General features: G+C 38.5%; 1 protein-coding gene across 1 annotated transcript; it reads left to right on the top strand.

Moving 5' to 3' along the window:
• The first annotated feature begins 1,027 nt into the window (after nt 1–1,027).
• LOC148583683 (uncharacterized) lies at nt 1,028–2,293 on the top strand. Its single transcript, XM_088510757.1, has 2 exons — nt 1,028–1,334; nt 1,440–2,293. Exons 1-2 carry the CDS (start codon nt 1,028–1,030, stop codon nt 2,291–2,293), a joined length of 1,161 nt encoding a protein of 386 aa, XP_088366883.1.
• Nucleotides 2,294–16,525: the final 14,232 nt, after the last annotated feature.

The raw sequence follows: 16,525 nt of genomic DNA, 5'->3' as shown, positions 1-16,525 counted from the left end.
GCACTAGGAGGCCAGAATGGGGGCGGGCGTATTTAGGATTTCTTATGATTTCATATTAGTCAAGTTAATAAGTGCGTTGGCACAGTTTTCTTTCAGAGATTGATAGATTTATTTTAATAAGGATCTCTATCTCGTTGTGAGACATATTTCTGTTAAACAAGAATATTTCAGTTTAGTTATTATTTTTAGACATGATATTCTAGACTTTCATGCATTCATTGTTATACTAGTATTGTTAGTTGATAAACCTTATGGATCTTTGCGAGTAAGAAAATCATTAACAAACCTAACCCTAACGGGCTGGGGATGTTACAATTTTGGTATTAGAGCAAAGGTTATAAGGTTCTGTAGACTTTAAGAATTAAAACTATTGATAGAAGTAGTGGGGTAATGGGAAGCCACATTCTGGCCAAGTAGAGTCTGTCTTTGTAGTCACTTATAGATAGTACATGAATACATTCTAACTGCTTACTATTTTCTTTTCTTTTACCTTGGTCATAGAACAATGGCACCCCCGACTCCCAGCCGTACTAATAACATCGAGGAGGGTCATATCGAGGGCAACGAGGCTGGGAACGGAGGAAACACCACTGCTAACCAGCAACCGGAAGCTTTGACTGCGTTGGCGGCGCAACTTGTGAGCTTACTGGTAATGGGTACTAATACCAAGGGAGGAACGACCAGTGAAGGACAGCGAGAGTGTACTTTCGAAAAGTTTAATCGGCAATGCCCTCCTGTTTTTTAGGGACAACCCGACGCAATAGCTGCTGAAAACTGGGTCTTACAAATAGAGAAGCTGATGGATGTGATGAACTGCATCAAAGAACAGAGGGTCAAGTATGCTACCTTCTACCTCACTGAGGGAGCTGAACGGTGGTGGACCGCTCAAAAGGAACACTTGCAACAACGACTAGGAGCAATCATTCCCTGGATGGACTTCAAGTAGGCGTTCTTGGCGCGATTCTTTCCTCAAACTACTCAATAGGCCAAGGCCCAGGAATTTACAGAGTTCATTCAAGGATCAATGATGGTGGAGCAATATGCTGCCAAGTTCATTGAACTTTCTCGCTTCGCGCCTTACTTGGTGTCCACAGAAGAGCTCACAGCAAGAAAGTTTGAACGAGGGTTACAGCCGCGCATCATGAATCAGATTGTGGGATTCGAGATTTGCAAATTGAAAGACTTGATCAACAAGGTAGCAGTTATTGAGCGGACACAGAGAATGAACTTGGAATACTTTAATCAGAAGAAGAGAACTGCACCGCAAGGAAACCGCTCAGGGGGACAATCATTCCATGCCAATAAGAGGAGACTTAACCAACCAGCAGAGAGGAGTTACACACCTTAGCAATTCCATAACCAAAGAGGGGGCGAGCAACACCCTTCCTGCCAGAAGTGCGGTAGGATGCATAGTGGGAATTGCCTCTAAGGGCAATCAGGCTGCTTTAAGTACGGGAAACCTGGACATATCGCAAGGGACTGTAGGACTCCTACCAACAACCAAGCCAATCAGAACCGCTCAGAGGGACAGAGAACCACGGCACCTGCTCGGGTATATGCTTTGACACCAAGCGATGCAGCGGCATTAAACGACGTAGTAACAGGTACTCTTCCTATTTCGTCTGGTATAGCTTCTGTTCTTTTTGATTCAGGGGCAACACACTCGTTTGTGTCGTATTTCTTTGTTAAAGCCTGCTGTCTGGAGTCTGAAGCCTTAGATGTAAATTTAGCAGTTGCTACACCGATAGGGAGTACAATTTTATGCACCTTAGTAGTTAAGGATTGTCCTATTTTAGTTGAAGGCCATGTCATGCCCGCGAATCTCGTTATCTTTGAGATGAGCGGGTTTGATATTATTTTAGGCATGGATTGGCTATCCATGTATCATGCTTGCGTGGACTGCTTCCACAAGAAGATCGTGTTTAGACCACCGGGAGTAGCAGAGTTCAAGATTCGGGGGAATCAGAATACCGGCATAGTCAAATTGATATCTGCACTATGGACAACCAAATTACTGAGAAGTGGGTGTTCAGGATACTTGGCTTGCATGACAGAAGAAAAATTGGGATGCAAGCTTAAGGAAATACCTATAGTACGAGAATTTGCAGACGTTTTTCCAGAAGAGTTGCCAGGGATACTGCCTGACAGAGAGATCGAATTCACCATTGACTTATTACCAAACATTGCACCCATATCCAAGGCTCCGTACAGAATGGCACTGTTGGAGCTCAGGGAACTCAAGGATCAGTTACAAGACCCTTCTCCGGCCACCATACCATCATCTTTCAACTAAAACCACTTCATACATCCCATTCTCACCCCCAAACTTCAGTATCTCCGAACGCTCATCCAACCTCCAAATTTCTTCCATTTTCTTGCAATTGTGGGTGCTTATCCACCCACATTGCCTCTGTGTTGAGATTTTTGTGTGTTTACAGGGAGTTTCGAGCATCTTTGGCCGTAGTTGTCTTTGTGGTCATCAGAAGTGCGCACCACCTATTCGACAAAAGTCCCCAGTCAAGCTCACAATGCCTAGAGCCCGTACTTCATCATCCCGGGGGTCCGAGGCCCAAGCAATCTCTCCTCCACCCACTTTTGAACAATGGGAGCTGCTGTTTGAAACCACCTTCACCATCAGAGAAGACTTTCAAAACAATCAGGGGACTCAATGGGCGGTCGCCGAGTTTAGGCGAAGGGGTCTCAAAAAGCTCTTTAAACCGGTCACCTCTACCGCCTACTGGAAGTTGGTCGTTGAATTTTACGCCAAGCTTTCCCATGATTGTGACAACTCGGCTGCTCTCTCCTCAAAAGTACAAGGGCAAATTGTTCATGTGACAAGAGCTGACATAGCCGCAGCCTTGCAGTGCAATGATGAGCATCCTCCAAAAGCTGCAAATCTTGCAGAGCAACCTCCCCGATACTATGTGGCAAAAATCATTGAAGATACGTGCCAAGGGCACGATGCGGATGCCCACCACAATGCTGGCAGCCGGTCCAAGCTACCTCGAAGGTTGTGGTTTGTGGATTCCATTTTGCACTGAAATGCCTTCCCCTTGGGACACAAAACTCAAAGGCATGATCAATTCCTCCAAACTCTCTACGCCTTCCATAAGGATGCATGGTACTCCATTCCCGACATCATTTGGAACCAAATCCATAAATTTTGGAATGGAGTGCACATTAGGGGAGCAGAGTCCACACATTCATGGGGATTGCCTTTCCCCTACTTGATCACATACATTCTGCGGAAAAAGGGCATTAAGGGCACCAAAGTTGATGAGCCCGTCACCACCATTCCGATATATGGCATTCGCCAATGGAACAAGATCTACTCCCATATGCCCCAGGCACCTCCAGAAGCTGGGGAAGAGGCGGATGAGGTCGAGCCAATAGTCAAAGATGAACCGGCAGCTGAGCCGGTAGTTGAAGATGAGGAGGAGACCTCAATTGACGTTTGAGCCATTCAATACCAATCCCTTTGTGAACAAATGGCAGGTCTTCAGAGAGAGCTAGCTGATCAAAGAAGGGAGGCTCGGGAAGATAAGGTCCTTATGGATCAACGCTTAGCTGCCCTGGAAGAATTGATACGGTCCATCCTAAACCGGTTACCACCACCACCTGGAGCATCTACTTCTGGACAACACTGAGAGGGGACCACCGTCTGGCTGAAGACATAAAACTTAGCGCTCATGCACCCCATTGCATATCCTTTTTTTTTTTTTTTGTGTTTTGTTTATTCTAGTGTTTTTGGTGTTTTAAGTGTTATGTCATGTTTTCTTTTTCCATTCTATTACTGTGATCGATAGCGCCACACATGCGATCGAGCACAGATCTCCATTTGTGGGACTACCACACTCTGTTAGTGAGATCGAACGCACAACATGTGTGATCGAGCGCACTTGGTAGCATCCCATAGTTATTTTTTTATTTTATTTTGTTTGTTCAATTTTTATTTAATTTCATTTTTGTTCCTTTTTACTTGTTCGTGTGTTTTATTGCAGGGACAAGTGTGCTTCAATTCAAGTTTAGGGGTGTGCTACGACCTATGCTTTCCAGGACTATTTCGACCATCTCCTGGATACATTCTTTCCTTTACTCAGACACATTGGGGACAATGTGTCATTTAAGTTTGGGGGTATGGGCACACATGTTCACACACACTTTGTCCCAATTTCCTGATTATTTTTGTGTGTTTGTTTGTTTAATAGGAAGAAAAAAAAAAAAAAAAAGACAAGTTTATGCATGTTCATGTTGCTCTAAAATTTTAAAGTTGATCTAGAAAGAATTATGGCTTGAATTCATCAGTGAGCTGAAAATTTTGAACACATGATCTGATGAATGAATCTGTTAGTTTGGTTACTTGCTTAGGCCAGTTGAAAAATCACATGTTTGATCTGATCACACAAGCATATTAGCACATAATCTGTGAGGTATGACATAAGGTCTAATATGTGCGTTTTTGCATCTTGGATGAAATTGGATGACTTATTAGATGACACTTGGCACATATGTTAAAAAAAAAAAGTGAAATAAATGATCATTGATGACTTTTCATTGAGTAGCTGGACCTCTTGTCTCAAAGCATTGAGTGTTCACGTCAAAAGGTGAAAAATTTGGATCTGATCAATGTCATGGTTAGTTGGTTTTGTAGCCTTTTTGACTCGAGTTAGTAGGTCCTTAGGGGTGTCTCTACACCTAATACCCTAAAACCATCTGGTTTGGGAGTCATTAACTTAACACTCGTTGCATGGGTCAATTAGAAAAAAGGGAACTAACATTGCACAACCTGACCAAAAATAAAAAATAAATAAAATAAAAAATAAATAAAAAGAAAAGGAAAAAGAAATATGTCAGTGTGCCATTCTAATAGGAAATTCAATAAATTCTGAGATAAGGAGACATTGCATATTGGAAAGATTTGGAAACCTCATAATTTTGTACTAATTCACTGCACACAAATTTCAAACTTGTGATGATTTAGCATGTCCTTTGTAAGTAATTGCACTTCGAGATTCCAATTCATTGTGCTAAAATATTCATATTTTCAGCCCTTAACTTACATATTTTAATCCTTTGGTTTTAGTTAATTAGGCCATTTTAATTAATTTTTGTTTTTTTCATACTTTTACAAGCTTTTGGAAGAAAATGAAGTAAAACTAGGTGATTTGGGCTCAAAGGAGAAGAAGGAAACAATTGGAGTTCCCTGGCACTACGATCAATCGCAGGTACGCAATACCCGAGAGGACATAGTATCAAGCAGGCTAGGAGCGATCGAGCGCATGCTAGAAGAAGGATCAATCCCAGACTTGCGATCGAGCGCACACGGGCTGCGATCGAGCGCACCCGTGCACAGGAGACTTATGAAGTGGTGGCTGGATTGACATTCTTTCCATATTAGGGTTTTCCAACTCCAAATTGTAATAGGTCTCAAAACCCTATGAAATCCCTACGTTTACTACTTTGTCTAGGACTTCTAAAGCCAATAAATAGACCCTTAAGCCTCTAGAATCGATATACTTTGTAAGGAGAGGAATAGGAGCTCTTCAAGTTCAAGTCTCGAGTTTATTCTTTTCCTTTCTTTTATTTTATTTTATGAAGTTGTGTAACATCAATTTTATGTGTAGCTAATTTAATTAGTAGGGCTTGATTGAAGCCCTAGTTATGTTTTGTTAATATTTCAATATTAGCGCCTTTGTGATGATCTTGTTGTGCTATTTAACTTGATTAATGCCTACTTGCATGAATTCCTCATATGTGTGTGCCTAATCAACATATGCATGTGGTACGGACTAGTTAGTTAAATCAATTTGGATGGTCGAGTTCTGGGTTTAACATAAGTAACAAAAGAAATCTACACCAGGTTCTTGGGTTAATCAACATGGGGAACCGGGAGTATATGCCATGCCCTAGGCCTCATGTGTTTGTCGATTTCCATAGAACATATGCCTTGCTAAGGAACAACTTAGTATAAATCATGCTAAATCCCTTAGGAATGAAAAGAGTTAGAGTATACACCATGCCTAACTCGTTGCTTAGGGAAATCTATAGCCTTAGGAGTATATGCCATGCCCTAAGGTTGACAAACATTAGATATGCATAACTTGATCAAAGCATTGACATATTGCTATGTTAGCTAAATATAACTAGTGGTTGATATCAAAGCCCTACCCTTTATTATCATCACTTCAACAATCAATCTTTGTTTTGCTTAAGGAATCTATTTTAAACATAAATTCTGCAATCCTCGTGGGAATGATCCTGTACTTGCACCATATATTACTATATTGACCTTGTGCACTTGCAGGTAAAACGTACAATTATTATCTATTAATTTAGGTAATATTTTGCACAACAATGGGTATCTACTAAGTTGTTCTTTAAGAAAGCATAAATTTGTGGAAATCGACAAACACATGAGGCCTAGAGCATGGGTGTCTACTCCGGGTTCCCCATGTTGATTAACCCATGAACCCGGTGTAGATTTCTTTTGTTACTTTTATTAAACCCAGAACTCGATCATCCAAATTGATTTAATTAACTAGTCCATACCAGATACATATAATGGCCAATCACATACATATGAGGAATTAATCAAGTTAAGCAGTACAATATGATTATCACAATGGCGCCAATATTGAAATATTAAATAAACATAATTAGCGCTTCAATCTAGCCCTTCTTAAGAGTTAGTTATACATAATTAAAATAAAATAAAAGGAAAAGGGAAAGAAAGAACCGAAAACCGCTCCTAGAAGTAGCCTCCAATTCCTCTCCCCAAAGTTGTATCTATTCCAAGGATGATTATTCTAAAGGTTTAGAGGTCTTATTTATAAGCTTAGGAATACTCTAGAAAAACCTAGAAACCCTAGTAATATCATGGGGTTTAGTCCTAGTGCAACTAGGACTAGAAAAATGTTGTGCCAAATACTATATAAATTAATAGATAATATTTAGTACATTTTACTCGCAAGTGCACAAGATCAAATGATAGTATAGTGCAGCAAGTACGAGATCGATCCCACGAGGATTGTTGATTTCATTTAGAATTGATTAAAAATATCAAGTTGTCACTAAATTGGTATTATGAAAAAAAAAAATATAAAGATATAAAGATAAAGTAAAGGTAGGGCTTTGATATTCACCACTAATTATGCTCAAATAATATAACAATATGCCAATGATCCAATCGTATTATAAATACCTAATGTTTGCCAACCTAAAGGCATGGGTGTATGCTTAAGCTATTGATTTCCCTAAGCAACGAGTTAGGCATGGGTGTATACTCTAACTCTTTTCTTTCTTAAAGGATTCAGCATGGGTGTATACTAAGTTGTTCTTTAAGAAAGCATAAATCTATGGAAATCGACAAACACACGGAACCTAGGGCATGGGTGTATACTCCCTGTTTTCTATGTTGATTAACCCAAGAATCCGGTGTGGATTTCTTTTGTTACTCTTATTAAACCCAGGACTTGGTCATCCAAATTGATTTAATTAACTAATCCATACCACATGCATATAATGGCCAATCACATACATACGAGGAATTCAAGAAAACATGAATTAATCAAGTTAAGCAACACAATATGATTATCACAAAGGCGCCAATATTGAAATAGTAAATAAACATAATTAGGACTTCAGTCTAGCCCTCCTTAAGAGTTAGTTACACATAATTAAGATAAAACTAAAAAGAAAAGGGAAAGAAAGAACCGAAAACTACTCCTAGAAGTAGCCTCCAAATTCCTCTCCCAAAGTTATAACTATTCCAGGATGATTATTTTCATGGTTTAGAGGTCTATTTATAGGCTTTTAGAAGTCCTTGACACACTAGTTAACCCAGAAAATTCGTAGGGTTTAGTCCTATTACAAGTGGGACTTGGAAAACCCTAATATGGAAGGAAAGGGAGTCTATGTTGTGCCAAATACTACCTAAATTAATAGATAATATTTAGTACGTTTTAACTCGCAAGTGCACAAGATCAAAACGATAGTATAGTGCAGCAAGTACGAGGTCGAACCCACGGAGATTGTGATTTTATTTAGAATTAATTAAAAATATCAACTTGTCATTGAAGTGATATTGTGAATAAAAAAGATACAAAGATAAATGAAAAGATAAAGGTAGGGCTTTGATATCCACCACTACTTATATTTAGATAATATGTCAATATGCCAATGTCTTGATCATGTTATGTATATCTAATTTTTGTCAACCTAAGGGCATGAGTGTATACTCCTTAAGCTATAGATTTCCCTAAGCAATGAGTTAGGCATGGGTGTATACTCTAACTTTTTTCTTTCCTAAAGGATTTAGCATGGGTGTATACTAAGTTGTTCTTTAGGGAAGCATATATTATGTGGAAATCGACAAACACATGAAGCCTAAAGCATGGGTGTATACTCCCGGTTCCCCAGTTGATTAACCCAAGAATCCGGCATGGATTACTTTTGTTACTTATATTAAACCCAGGACTCAGTCATCCAAATTAATTTAACTAACTAGTCCATACTACATGCATATAATGGTCAAGTACATACATATGAGGAATTCATGAAAACAGGAATTAGTCAAGTTAAATATCACAACATGATCATCACAAAGGCGCTAATATTAAATATTAAATAAGCATAATTAGGGCTTCAATCTAGCCCTCCTTAAGAGTTAGTTACACATAATTAAAATAAAAAAAAAATAAAAAAGAGAAGGGAAAGAAAGAACTGAAAGGTAGCCTCCAATTCCTCTCCCCAAAGTTATGCATCTTCCCAGGATGTCTCCTAATTTCTCTATTGAATTCTGAGGCTTAGAGGTCTATTTATAGGGACTAGGAGAGTCCTAGAAGCCCTAGTAATCCTAGGAATTTCGGAGATTTAAGTCCAAGTCCAATTAGGATAGAGAAAACCCAAGTCCAAATCGGAATAGGATTCGCCTAGAATTGTAGTCCTAACTTGTGGCGTGATTTTGACCTTGCACCGCTCCGAATTGGGAAAATTCTATTTCACAATGATTTGTATAATTTTGAGTTAGCTTTCCAATACTGCTTGAATCACCTCAATCGGACATTTGAACTGAATGTTATGGTCAAAATACCGAGAAGTATGCACAATTCAATTTTTCCTCCAATCCGATTTGACTTCAATTTGAGAAATTCCGAATTAATCCTTTCCTTTATTGGATTAAACTTCACCATGATTGGCTAAGCTTAACCATATCTTCTAGGTCTTCCCAATTTGCCCTTTAAGCTTGGAATTTTTCCATAACCACTTTCTTTTCTTCGAAAAACCTAAAAAAAAAAGAAAATACAAAAATGAAGTAAAATAGCATGAATTAACTAAAACTAAAGGATTAAACATGTAAGTTAACGGCTAAAAATATGAATATTTTAGCACTTAACAGTCTGGCCGCAACTCATGGTGCGTGTGCACTCGATTGCAAGTGCACTCGATCATAGGTCTCCTGTGATTGATCGCACTACCAGAAACTTCAACTTTTCCCGAATTCTCTCTTTAAGCCCAAATCTTGCAGATTTACTTCATTCTCTTCCAAAAGCCTACAAAAGCATGGAAAACACATAAAAGAACCAAAACAGCATAAATTAACAACACTTAAGGAATTAACACATATAAGTTTAAGGGCTAAAATATGAATATTTTGGCACTTAACGAAAGACCCTAGTATTGAAAGCAAAGAGTGTCTGGCCGCAGCTTCTGGAATTTTCCAGCGCACCGGTGCGTTCGATCACAGACTATGTGAGCTCGATCTCACCTCTGTGATCAATTGTGTGTCTCCTACGCTCGATCACAGTGTGATCGAGTCTTCTCTTGTGCGCACGAGCGCATGCCTTGCTCTTCACCTCTGGACCTCTCTGGAAGTGCGTTCGATCGCAGGAGACCTGTGATCGATCGCACTGCCAGAATGCTTTTGGTTGCTTCAAGTCTTCTTGCTTTTTCCCAATTTTATTCTTTAAGTCCAATACTTCCAGGAGTGCTTTCTTTTCTTCCAAGGACCTATAAAACAAAGAAAATATAAAAAGAAAGTAAAATTGCACAAACTAACAACATTAAAGAATTAACACATATAAGTTTAAGGGCTAAAATATGAATATTTTGGCACTTAACAATACACACATTGTGGACAATGTGTAATTTTAAGTTTGAGGGTATGGAAGACACTTACACACACTTTGTCTTAGTTTAATATTTCAATATAAAAAAAAAAATGCATGGTCATGATTGTCTTAAATTCTTGGTTGATCTGAAAAAAATTATGATTTGATTTCATTGGTGAGCTTAAAATTTTGAACACATGATCGGATGATAAATTTTTTTCATTGTTGTTACTTGCTTTAGGCATGTGAGAATTTACCTATTTGATTTGATCTGACAAAAGCATATTAGCACATAATTTGTAGGGTTGTTCATTCTGATGGGGATTTCAGTGAACTTTGAGATACTGAGACATTACACATTGAAAATAATTGGAAGCTTCATACTTATGTGCTAGTTCACTTTACACTGTTTCGAGCTTGCGATGCCTTAGCCTATCTTTTATAAGTAATTTCAACTTTAAAATTTCAATTCATTGAGAAGATGGAGTTTATCTTTTTAAGCTTGCTAGTGAATGGAAATCATGGTTTTGAGTGATACTTAAATTTTTGGATAGCATGAACTTTGTATAATGTTTGTGGGTAACATTCCTGGAAAACCCTCACGAGACTTTACTCGTCCTCTAGGGAATGCTAGGTGTTTAAAAGGCTTGTTGCATATGATAAATGCAATCATATATCCCATGAAAGATGGATTTATCTTTTTGTTTTCGGTTTTTCATTTTGTTTTTAGTTTCGTATTGCTATGGGACTAGCAATATGTAAGTTTGTGGGTTTTTCATATGTAGTTTCGTATTGCTACTGGCAGTGCCACCCCTGGCCACCCGCCCAACCCCTAAGGGGTGGCCGTAAGCCACCCCAGGGGTGGTTTGACCACCCATGGGGTGGCTTGCGGCCACCCCCAAGTGGTTTGTGGTGGCCTTCAGGCCACCCCTCCACCCGAGGGGTGGCGCGAGCCACCCTAGGGGTGGTTTGGGGTGGCCGTGAGCCACCCCATTGGGGGTTTGGGGTGGCCTGCGGGCCACCCCTTTCCACCCATGGGGTGGCCGCAAGCCACCCCAGGGATGGGCAAACCACCCCTGGGGTGGCTTACCCACCCCTTAGGGGTTGGGGGGATGGCCAGGGCTGGCGGTGGAGGGGTGGCGCGAGCCACCCCAGGGGTGGTTTGGGGTGGCCGTGAGCCACCCCATTGGGGGTTTGGGGTGGCCTGCGGGCCACCCCTTTCCACCCATGGGGTGGCCGCAAGCCACCCCCAGGGGTGGGAAAACCACCCCTGGGGTGGCTTGCCCACCCCTTAGGGCTTGGGGGGATGGCTAGGGGTGGCGGTGCCACCCTTGGCCACCCTTCAATTTTTTTTTTTTTTTTTAAGATTTAATTTTTTAAAATTAAATTAATAAAAAATTAATATTTTAATCAGATAAAACAGGGAGTTTTAAGTGGACTAACGGTAGTTAACAAAAATTGACGGTAGAGAGTTTTCTAGTAGTTTCGAGTTACTTAGCGACTAAATTTCAAAAAAAAAAAACCTAGGGAGTTTTTAAAAAAAGCGTGTCGACCTAAGGACTTTATGTATGATTTCCCTTATTTTAATTATGTGTAACTAAACACTTTAGTAGGGCTAGATTGAAGCCCTAATTATGTTTCTTTAATATTTCAATATTGACGCCTTTGTGATAATCATATTGTGATGCTTAACTTGATTAATTCCTGATTTATCGAATTTCTCATATGAATGTGTCTGATCAACATATGCATGTGGTATGGATTAGTTATTTAAGTTAATTTGGATGATCAAGTCCTAGGCATAATAGAGTGACAAAAGAATCTCATCACTGGTTCTTGGATTAATAAACATGGGGAACCGAGAGTAGACACCCATACCCTAGGCCTCATGTGTTTGTCGTCTTCCATAGATTTATGCTTTCTCAAAAAACAACTTAGTAGACACCCATGCTAAATCTTTTGAGAAAGAAAAGAATTAGAGTAGACACCCATGCCTAATTCGTTGCTTAGGGAGATCAATAGCTTAAGAAATAGGTACTCATGCCCTTAGGTTGGCAAACATTAGGTATTCATAATATGATTGGAACATTGGCATATTGTTATATTATTGAGCATGACTAGTGGAGGATATCAAAGCCCTACCTTTTCATTTATCTTTATTTCTTTTTCATAATATCAATTTCGTGACAAAATTTGGTATTTTAATTTAGAAAATAAATTCTAAGCAAAATCAACAATCCCCGTGAGAATGATCTTGTACTTGCACCCTATACTATTGTTTTGACCTTGTGCACTTGTGAGTTAAAACATACCAAATATTTACCAATTAATTTAGGTGGGAATTTGTCACAACAAGAGACATAATTCATTCTCACAAAAATGGTGAGATACCCGATGATAAAAAATATGCTCAGAAAGTACACGTCAAAGCAGCACGATACACTCTGGTCGGGAATATACTTTATAGAAGGGGATATACCCTACCACTTCTTAAATGCCTCATGGAGCTCGAGGCAAAATATGTGCAAAAAGAAATACATGAAGGGTCTGTGGGTGTCATTTAGGACGAAGAATGATGGCTCACAAGGCAGTCCAGGCAGGATATTATTGGCCTGGAATGAATAAAGATTCGAGTGATATCGCAAAGCATTGTGATAAGTGTCAACGTTTTGACAAGGTCACAACCAGTCCCCTAGAAGAATTGAGTCCGATATCCGCACCATGGCCTTTTGCACAGTGGGGGATAGACAATGTAGGGCCACTTCCAACCGGAAAAGGAGGCTGCAAGTTTGTGGTAGTAGCTGTTGATTATTTCACAAAATGGGCAGAAGCCGGGGCATTAGCCACTATAACCACAAGAAATATTAAAAATTTCCTATGAAAATCAGTGGTATGCAGATACGGAATCCCTCATGCCTTTGTGACTAACAACGGCTAACTATTTTACTATGAAGCATTCAGAGTATGGTGTGAAGAACTCCATATAAGGAACTATTTCTCCTCTCCCGAACTCCCCCAAGCAAGCGGTCAAGTAGAAGCAACCAACAAGACCTTGATGAATATATTAAAGAAGAAATTAGAGGAGAAGAAAGGAGCATGGGTAGATATATTGCTAGAAGTTCTTTGGTCTTATCGGACCACAACTCAAACTCCCACCAAGGAAACACCATTTTCCATAGCCTTTGGTAATATCGGTGGAAGTCGGATCAATTTTTTTCTCAGTGAAGCATTACAACCCGAGACTCAATAAAGAGGGCATGAGGCTCAATCTAGATCTACTTGAAGAAAGAAGGGATTGAGCCCAAGTAACAATGTCTGCCTATCAACAAAAAAGGGCGAAATATTTCTACAAAAGTGTTAGAAGGAGAGAGTTCAAAACAAGAGACTGAGTCTTGAGGAAAGTCAGAATAGCTACCCGCGACCCTGTGGAAAACAAAATGGGGCCAACATGGGAACGCCCATACAAATTATTGACAAGTCAAAGGAAAGGAGCATACTATCTACAGTCAGCAGACGGAAGACCATTACCGAGACCAATGTGTTGTCTTTATTTATATATGAATAAAAGAATTCAAACTCATTTGAGCGTCGGAGTGCCCTTTGTCAAACGACCATTGGGCCCGATGATACGTTTCTTGTTTGGCAGGAATTCAAAAACGGATCAAACACAAGAATGCCAGGTGATAAGTGCCAAATATAGCATATTTGGACCCCCTTTATTTACATTAGTTAATCCTTTAGATGTGTCGTTATTTAATGTTTTGTATTAGTTTTCTGTTTTTAGTATTTTGTAGGTCGTTGAATAAAAACTACAGCTTTAAAGGGAAAAATACAAAGTTTGGAAGAAAGCATACTTTGAGAAGATCTAGATGATGTGGTTAAGTTTAACCAAATCCAAGAAAAAGGTAAAATCGGATTAAAGATCAGATTGGATTAAATTTCAGATTGAATAAGATTTCGGATTGGATTCAAATTCAGATTCTGCATACGTCTCAGTATATTGACCATAACATTCCGCTCAAATATGGGATTGAAGTGATTCAAGTGGTATTGGAAAGCGAACGCAAAATACTACAATTTATTATGAAATAGGATTTTCCTAATTCGGACGGTTACTATGCCAAATATGCCCCGCAATTAAAAACACAAATCTGGACGAATCCTATTCCGATTTCAGACTTCTATTTTGACTGGGAGAGAGACCTCCGAATTATCTAGGTTTAATAAGGCTTCTAGGATTTTTCTAAGCCTATAAATAGACTTCTTTGCATTCAAGAAAATATATAGAATTCCAGAAACTAGTTTTGGGATACAATTTTGGAGACAAAATGTAATCCACAGCTTTTCTTTTAGTTTAGTTTTTCTTTAGGTTTAGGTTTTAGTTTCATAATCATGTGGAGCTAAATTCTCAACTAAGGTTGGGGATGAAGCATCATCGATGAAAAATAACATCACTTTATTCTAAGTTTTTATTATTCCGATTTTATTGGTTTATTATTTCAATTGTTTTACTTCTTTTCAACATGTGGCATGATTCTTGGATATCTTGTTGTGATTCAAGGATACACTTGATGATTTAGGATAATTTCACATAATTGATTGTTTGATTTTTAACTCATAAAAATTGGATATCCCTTGTGATTTGTTCTACAGATACATCTGGTGTTTCAATTAAATTTGGATTCCTTTTGTGATTTCGTCAATAAATGGATACATGAGATGATTTTGATTAATTTTTTAAAGTACAGTAAAACATATATAAGATTTAAATTGTGAGAACTTCGGATTAATATTGATGAATATAAAATATGTTCTTATAATTTTGTGAGTGTAGATTCCACATCCTTAGTGCATTTATCTATTGATTTACTTAGTTTTCAAAAATTAAAATTCAAAACCCTTTTGGAACTAGGTTAGGATTTAATTAGTTTAGATTTAAATTGCTCTTTCAAAAATACAATTCTCTGCGGGTTCAACCTCGTACTTGCAAAACATTATATTGCAAATAATTCATGCACTTGCAAGTATTAAAATTTACACAACAAGTTTTTGGGGCCGTTGCCGGAGAATTGTTCAATTTTTTAAACCAATTTATTTCTAAATTAGTTTTATTCTTCTACTAGTTATAATTAAGATTTTATTTTTTCTACAATTTGTTTTGTTTTATTCCTATTACTAATAAAAAATAAATAAAAAAAGATTTCTTTCTGTTTTTGTTTGTTTTGCAGTTTTGCCGCAACCACCTTCCGCACGCCCCTGCTAGTGCGATCGATTGCGCCCAGCCTGCCCTTGAGCGCACCTCCAGAGGCAGCACCAGCAAACTACAGCAATTCCGTAGATTTAAGCCAAAAATTTAGTTTTGGTCCTTTTAGTGAGTTTTTCAGTTTTAGTTTTTATTTATTTTTTAATTGTGTTAGTCATTTTTTTTATTTAAAAATATATATACAAAAAAAAAAATGGTTAATGTTTTATGTGGGATATCTGCATGCTAAAAAGTGAGGGGGAAGCATAAATTTTCATTTTAATGATTTTAATGCATCTCCTAGTTATAGGACACCAGCTCCTACCAACTACCCTAAAAAATTTTACCCACATGAATCATGTTCATACTGCTCCAATCCTTATCATCATTATAGTGATTGTTCATCCTGGGGACAAGCTTCTAATTTTCCATATGAGCAAATGAACACCAGTTTCTCCAGTCCAGGGTTTGATTCAAATTCCAATTATTACAACCCGGACTTTAGTAACCAATCTAATTTCTCATGGTCAGCTCAGGCTACAGGAAATTATGCTTACCTATTTGATGAATTGCACCATTTAGAATATCCACAGTTCAATCACCAAGCTCAACTGCCTGTTTATCAGTCTAGCACTCAAGTGCCACAGCCTGCACCACAATCATCACTAGAAGACATGATGAAAACATTAATAGAAAAAGTCGACCAGCTCAACTCCCAAGCTATACAAGAACTCAAGAATTCCAACTCACAAGCTATACAAGAGCTCAAGAATTCCAACTCCCAGACCGTACAAGAACAACGTCAAAAGCTCAAAGATGCCAATACTCATGCTACCGCAGGGATGGAAGAATGGATTGGCTAGAGTGAGAATGAACATCCATCTGAACATCAACTTGACCCAATAACTCAATATTGGGACAATGAGAGCATAGAGGATAACAGTAAGGAAGAAGAGCTTCAAAGTCAATTGATGGCTAAAGGACACTACATGATTGATGATGATGAGTCAGGAAATTCTTGTCATGAGCATGTCCAAGCCACCTCCAACTTTGAAAGAGAGGAAAGTGATATAAGAAATTATCTTCCTAAAGATGAGGTATTTCAATTTTGTCCAACTGCTCAAATTGATGACTTAAAAAGGAGAATAGCGGAACTCAAGGTAGTTAGGTCAGC

The sequence above is a fragment of the Corylus avellana genome, chromosome 9 (genome assembly GCF_965113065.1).
Source record: "Corylus avellana chromosome 9, dhCorAvel1.hap1.2, whole genome shotgun sequence".
Lineage (NCBI taxonomy): Eukaryota > Viridiplantae > Streptophyta > Magnoliopsida > Fagales > Betulaceae > Corylus > Corylus avellana.
This window is presented reverse-complemented; position numbering and strand designations above follow the sequence as displayed.

Bases quoted from the DNA above. Each gene is read 5' to 3' on its own strand.
- LOC148583683 (XM_088510757.1), top strand. From the start codon at position 1,028: ATGGTGGAGCAATATGCTGCCAAGTTCATTGAACTTTCTCGCTTCGCG. The intron at 1,335-1,439 runs GTTACACACCTT...AAGGGCAATCAG, and splicing joins TAACCAACCAGCAGAGAGGA to GCTGCTTTAAGTACGGGAAA.